Source organism: Miscanthus floridulus, chromosome 18 (genome assembly GCF_019320115.1).
Source record: "Miscanthus floridulus cultivar M001 chromosome 18, ASM1932011v1, whole genome shotgun sequence".
Classification (NCBI taxonomy): Eukaryota; Viridiplantae; Streptophyta; class Magnoliopsida; order Poales; family Poaceae; genus Miscanthus; species Miscanthus floridulus.
This window is the reverse complement of record NC_089597.1, coordinates 117,657,076-117,664,120: the sequence shown is the minus strand read 5'-3', so window position 1 is coordinate 117,664,120 and position 7,045 is coordinate 117,657,076. Positions and strand designations below refer to the sequence as shown.

Genomic DNA, 7,045 nt, shown 5'->3' with positions numbered 1-7,045 from the left:
GCCAGATATCTCAAGAAAGTATATTCTCAAGGGCACAAGCTGCCTGAAAGTACAAAACTGGAGCCGGCTCTCCAAATGAATTGCACAAATATCAAAACATGTGGAAATAATCAAATTTCAAATGTCATGTGTCGTCATAAGAAAAAATATAAATGCGCGAAGGAACTATCATCAATGTACACCATACAAGGTATTAACAAAAAGATAAAAGAAAGGGTACCTTTCTGGGATCAACAAGTTATTAAAACATAAATATGCCAAGCTAAAAAACAAACAACGTCAACAATATCTATTGCATACAATTTCCTTTTAGATTTCCTGTTCATTCAGCACAAACTGAAGCAGAACAACCTTGGTCCGAGTACAGCAAAAGAATTCACAGGTATCAATAATCATGATTAGTAGGCTCTCAAGTGAAAACTGCACCTTGGAGAACCAAGAAGCGGTCACCCAATGGGTGGGCCTAGTGTGGTACAGAGTCGATTATATGACGGTGTTAGCAGAAACTCATTCATTCATATATTGCTACAAAATGATAAGTGTGGCCGTACAGTGAAGAAACCTCATGAATATATCTAATCTCTATCCGGTGTAGGCATGTGATCTGAACCCCTGCTGCCATCTGTCCTTGCTGGAGAGCCCTTATACCTTGCTATGTTTCGACAGAACCTACATGTGGAATCAGGCAAAGGTAATTAGACCATCTGTAACGAAACAAGAGATAATTCTGCCACGGAGCTCAAACAGCTGGTAAGTAGCCTTGGAGAGGGAAGGGCACATACATATCCAGCTCTTCTTCCTTTCTCTTGATTTCACAGGACCAAAGTACTGGGTCCACATTCTTAGGCAAGGATTCTTGAAGTTGGGACCCCTCCCTTAGCCACTGCTCAGCTTTATTGCACTCATTGTCAACCTAACAGTGACAGGCAAGCCATCATCAGAAACACAAGTTAGCCACAGTAGTATGGTGGTATTATACATGAAAGGTAACTGAAACACTGTTAATCATCAGCCATTGAGTATTTATTCAGTAGTCTAGAGCATTTTAAAAGATCAGTGTCATTCAGCAAAGAAGAATGATATTCCATTTTATTTTATTTTTTTGAAACAAAGGCAGGAGCTCTGCCGCTTAATTAAGACAAAAGAATATTATGTACAAGAATGATACTCCATATATATCAACTGTGTGGTCTTTCGCAAAATCAATTTGCTGAAACTAGATTAGAACAGTAGACCACATAATTGGATCCTAAATAACTTACAGCATCTCTTTCAGGTGTGGATAATGACTTGGCAGCCATTCTGTGGTCAACAATGCACTTCAAAAGCTCCCTTGTGGCTTCAGCTCTCACTTCGTCATCTTTACAACGATTTTCAATTGGATCTACAAGCTTTAAATATAAACATAGATATAAACATAGACATAAACAAAAGTTAAATGAAAAGGTGCAAGAGGTGAGGAGGTAAACAGGACCAGATTCTCCACCATGACTTTGTAGAATAGAATGCCTATTTAGACTAGTTCTGGAATGTTTAATTCCTGACAACAAAAGAATTTTCTTTCACAATTGCTGAGTACTATGGGAGTAGCTACACTACAGGTTCCTGTTTTCTTTACTTTTTTCAGGCAACAAACCTTAACTGTTGGATCAAGATCATGTCGTTCCTGATGTTTCTTCCTCATCCAGACAGCTGTTCATCTTCTTCTCAGTTTCTTCTCCAAGGTCCCTAAGTCCCTGACTACCTCCTGCCTCCTCCAGCCCTGGCAGTGTAACTGTCGCCAGGGCTGTGCGCCACTGTCCCCCGCCATGCTAATCCGGTGGCCACTGTCACCCCTGGCCCGACCCTTCCCATCCGGATGTCTACCGCCACCCACGGCCAGCGGCTATCGCTGCCTGACCCAACCTCGAACCACCACCAGCAGCAGTGGGCCTACATGCTAATCCCCGCCCGTTTTTAAGTCCAGCAGCCATGAAGCTCCTTCCCCAGCAACCCCCCTCCCCTAACCCCAGCCATTGATGCAGATGATGGCCAATTGGAGCGTCAAAAATTGACGCCAATTTCAGGCGTCTAAACTATAGGAAATGTGGAGTACTATAGTCCAAATACTAAATATTCAAAGGTTCTCACTTTTCTGGATGCAATGATACCATTGATAGCTTTACCATATGGCATGTACCCACTGCTTACCCTTCTTTCATGCAAACTTGGGGGGGGGGGGGGGCATGATAGTCACAACTGAGCTGCCTAACTCAGTGTAAGAACAGCACAAGCCTTTTTCTTTTTATCTGTAATCTACTAGCGATATGGTATACTTCAAAGAAAAGTAAGACATTTCCATGCAACAATAGCCTTTGTACAGGAAATAGCTATTATCTTCATGGAAGTAGATAAGACCACCTTACAGCAATGTAGAATATGGAATATACCATGACAAGTCACAAAACAGCACAGACTGCACCAAGATGTACAGCTGATAGGGCAGTCAAAACAGGATGTGACTGACAAAACCACAAAAGACTACTACACAGGAAAGAACAAAAAAGTATATTTACAAAAATTGGAAAAGATGTAACAAGGCCAAATGCATGCAGACAGAAAGATTGACAAGAATTTCCTTTTACCTTTTTCAGCTCCTCAAGTTTGCTACTGTAAACCGCTTCTGTCTCATCATCACCTTCTTCGTAAAGCCAGTCTTCAGTCTGTTGTAGATTAACTGAGATTTGTTCCCTTTCTGAATCAGTAGCAAAGCTCCGGTACCTCTCAGAGAGCTAGAAAACAATTTATAAGCTAAAAAAAATTAGTTACGGAAAAAAAGTAAAAAGGTTGCAGATCTACCTTGTTACGGGTGTCGTATACATAAGATTCTAATGCATTCTTCCTGTCCTTTGTCCGTTCCATAAGTTTATCCTGATAAGCCAATTGCTGCTCTTGCTCTTGAGCTTCCAGTAATTCCAGCTTGCTCATTGCACCATAGATGTACTCAGTGATTGGCAACTCCTGCCGCTGGATAGAACTTTCACCTCTTGACTTGTGACCCTGCATATAATAATAACAGTGAGGCACCTCAACAACTGGGTATAATTAACTAATCCTAAGATACCTTATTCAACAAACAGAGTCATAAGGTTCTTGCACATTTATCATCTTAAATAGTTAAAATGGCACAGTAAACCCAATTGGTATAGAAACAGTGCAAGCAATTCTTGCTAGGTACTGCAACACAATTTACTGCTTATTGAAAACAACGATACAAGAAAGCCAGCTGCTGATGATAGAGGATATACAAGAATATAGTGTGGTAATTTAGGCAAACACATGCCCTAACGGGCTTGTTTTGTGTTTTGAGTCTTCTTAGACTCTTTTTCTTCTTCTTAATATAATGACACGCAGCTCTCCTGTGTGTTCGAGTTTTTTTTTTGTAATTTAGGTAAACACACATAAACCCTGCTCAGTATGTGATTAAATAATACCGTGTCATCACCGCTGGTATCCACCTCCATATTGTCAGAAGAATTGGCATTCCTTTGATAATCATCTATCAACTGAGGAAGTTTAAAAAGTTAGGAGTTGTATATATCAAGTGCAAATTATAACCAAAAGCTAGCTATGACTAAGAAAATTGACACTCACAGAAGCAGATTCAACTGAAATCAAACCATGTAAATTCAAACGAATTTTTACTTTGACTTTAGAAGCTTCCGTATGTGCTTGGAATGGGCTAATCTGCAACAAGGATACTTGAATGAATTATAAATAGCATTGTTAACAAATCAAAATTTAGATACTTCAAACAGTGAGACAGTACAACATCATTGAATGAATTGCAAGGGATTGTGGCCAGTCATGTGACAAGCATGATTAGCACTAACCAAGCAAAGATTGGAAGTTGATTTATGTTGAGTTAGCATAAATTTTTGGCCCGAGAACCCAGAGTTCAGACTGTAAGAAAGTCGGTAGAGTACAACATTTTTTTGACGAAGTATATTAAAGAATGAACATAGGTACGTACACACACACACAAGACCTCACATAACACAGGTACATGCTTTCCCACTGACCGCAAATGTGTGCATGTACTCTGTACTACAATCAGTTGACACCAACACCGATTCTACTAAAATCCTGGCAAGCTGGTCATAAACCCGCAACACTAGCCATCTGGCAACAGGCCACAGTTCCAACAAGAGTTGTATTTGAGTACATTACTGTCAACTAAGAAGACATTATCCAGTCTGTTGTGGCAGATCAAACCACACTTTATGACAGTTGTTCTTTATCGCACATCCCAGTACTCCTTTTTTCTGCAAACACATATTGATTCTACAGAATCGATTGACAACATTACCTTCCCAGACAACAGATTTTCTGGAAACACTACAGTTCCAGTGTCATGCTTTTATAAGAAAATGCTCAGATTTTAATTTACAACTGGTAACATGCTAAACTTGAAGACAAACATTTGTGAAGAGACAAAACTGCATAATATAAACCCAACATGGTCATTTGTAAATCGTGATTTACAGATATTTGATCACTGTAGAAGTTTAATCCATTGACCCACCAAGCACAAGTGGCCACAAGGCCCTCAAGTACCCAGCAGAAGACCTATAAGCTATACAGTAACACACCAATCATTTGATAAAAGGCCAGCAACACATATGAAAAACTTAGGTGCAAGGGTCCAAAGTTACTTTTGACATTGTAAGATAAGAAAGGAGGTAAGCATTCACAAACATTTATACAGAAACATTGTTGGTGATGAAATGAAGTATCCCGGTATCACAAGTTATAATGATACAGTGCTGATATAGAGGTAATACATTATTATTATTGGAAGAATCAAACAGAACAGACATCTGGAACAAAAGACTATAGTGCGATATTCTTTTATAGATCAACAAGCAAAAAGCATACCTGAAAAGTACCGATGTCTGTTGAGGTACCAGGAGGCAATTCATTTGCATCCGCATAATATGCATCAAAGCTAAAACTGTCGTTCTTCTGTAGAGTAATGATCTTAACACTGGGAAAGGGCAGGCCTCTCCGGAACAATACATCACTTGACAATGTTGAAACTGGGCCATCACTAGTGTAAAATCCTATGGAAGCAGGGATTGCATCCTGCACCTGAAATACAATCAACGCGGCAATTCTCACTATACAGCCAGCAGTCTATCATGCTTCAAATACCACATATATATAGCTTATACAGATGTAGAATTCGACAAGATAAAGTGCAGCCATACCTCGTATTCCCGAACACGGAATGTAGAACTAAGCATTGCACATTGCAATGCGCACCCCCGAGCCACACACTCACTAGCATTGAGCGTGCGACTAGGTTCCCTTCTGAAGAATCCCGCAAGCACCTTGGCAATGGCAGGTACCCGAGAACCTGATCCAACGAGTTCCACAGAATGCAGCCTCTCCAGTCCAATCCCTGAATCTGCCACCGCCCTCTTGCAAGGCTCAACAACCCTCTCCAGCAGTCTGGCACATAGCTTCTCAAAGTCCTCCCTTCGGATCACCCCCCTCACATCCTTCTCCTCCATCAGGCACTCAATGTTCACCACGGCCTCCGCATTCGCGCTCAGAACCTTCTTCGCCTTCTCACATGCTGCCCTCAACCTCATACTGGCCTTCACATTCCCCACGACATCAATCCTGTACCTGTCCCTGAACTCCTCGGCGAAATGCACGAACAGCACCTCATCGAAGTCCCTGCCCCCGAGGTCCGCATCGAAGCCGTGAGACAGCCCCTTCATCCCCGACGCATCGAAGGAGACGACCGCGACCTGCGTGTCGCACTGGCCGACGTCGACGAACGCGACGCAGGTGGGGCCCCCGGCGCCGCCGAGGTCGGAGCGGTAGAGGCCGTAGCCAAGCGCGGTGGCGGCGAGGTCGTGCATGAGGCGGAGCGGCCTGAGTCCCGCGACGGCGGCGGCGTCGAGGTAGGCGCGGCGCTGCGCTTGAGTGAAGTAGCAGGGCACGGAGATCACGCAGTCGGCGACGGGGCCGCCGCCGAGGTCGGCCTCCGCGAGCTGCTTGAGGTAGGCGAGCAGCATGGAGAGAAGGTGAGTCGGGGAGAGCGCGATGCGGCGGCCGACGTGGTCGGCGTGGACGAAGGCGCCGCCACCGCCACCGGCAGCGGCGGGGGAGACGGAGAAGGGGAGGCGGGGCAGGTCGCGGAGGAGGGAGGAGTCCGGGTCCCTCCCCGTGGCGCCGAGAAGGAGGCGCTTGACGCTGGAGAAGGGGGCGTGCGCGGAGGAGGCGGACGCGGCGTGGCAGCCGATGAGGCGCGCGTTGTGGGAGAAGGCGACGGCGGCGGGGGACTCTCGCTTGGACTCGGCGTTGAGGAGCACGTCGATGCCCCGCTGCCGCGCCGCCGCCGCCACCAGGGTGTCGTTGCCGACGTCGAAGCCGACCACGCTCATCGCCGCCGATTCGGGATTCGATCGGCGCGAATGGGGGAGGCGGGGCCGTGCGATTTGGGGGCGCGGTGGATGGAGATGGAGATGGAGTTGGAGGAGAGCGGTGCGCCGGAGGGTACGGTCCGCGCACGCCGCGGTGAGCTGTTGGTCAAGGAGGAGCCGGCCCGGCCGTGCTTACTCGCCTGTCGCCGACAGGTGGAGCCGCTGCTTTTTGCCCGCTGTGGGGACGTGACGCGGCTCCTTTTCTCTTGGCTCCTCAGTAATTTTGAGCTGCTAATCATCATCATCATCATCTGTAGTTCTGTTCTGTTATCTCAAAAAAATTGCCTTTTCAAAATCAGTATGCAATGCAGTAAATATTGGCGAATGTAAAAAGCGAACTTTTTCTGGAGTTTCTAATTTCAGTGGGATTTGAAAGTTCAACTTTTACATAGATGGAAGGTCGAATTTTTTTTTTTTTTTGAAATTCCATGTGTGTCAAAAAAAAAATCACAATACCCGGTGTGTCCTTGAAAAAGTTTAGCGGTCTTCAGTGCCACTGCTCCAACTTTTTCGTGCCCTCCATGCCACTTCCGTCAGTTTGGGCTCTAACGCCGTCAAACTGCAGGTGT

At 45.0% G+C, this 7,045-nt stretch overlaps 1 protein-coding gene across 3 annotated transcripts; it reads right to left on the bottom strand.

Annotated features, from left to right (window-relative positions):
• Positions 1-267: 267 nt before the first annotated feature.
• LOC136521295 (heat shock 70 kDa protein 16-like) lies at positions 268-6,619 on the bottom strand. 3 transcript variants are annotated; one of them, XM_066515003.1, is made up of 9 exons: positions 5,250-6,614; positions 4,918-5,130; positions 3,634-3,726; positions 3,474-3,545; positions 2,839-3,039; positions 2,625-2,771; positions 1,263-1,391; positions 783-913; positions 268-669 (listed from the first exon to the last, which is right to left on the bottom strand). In XM_066515003.1, the coding sequence occupies exons 1-9, from the start codon at positions 6,435-6,437 to the stop codon at positions 576-578; spliced, it is 2,268 nt and encodes a 755-aa protein (XP_066371100.1). In that variant the 5' UTR covers positions 6,438-6,614; the 3' UTR covers positions 268-575. The 3 variants fall into 3 exon arrangements, 2 of the variants coding, with proteins under 2 accessions (XP_066371100.1, XP_066371101.1); XM_066515004.1 differs by having other exon boundaries at positions 3,685-3,726; XR_010775521.1 differs by lacking the exon at positions 268-669 and having other exon boundaries at positions 1,263-1,384; positions 5,250-6,619.
• Positions 6,620-7,045: the final 426 nt, after the last annotated feature.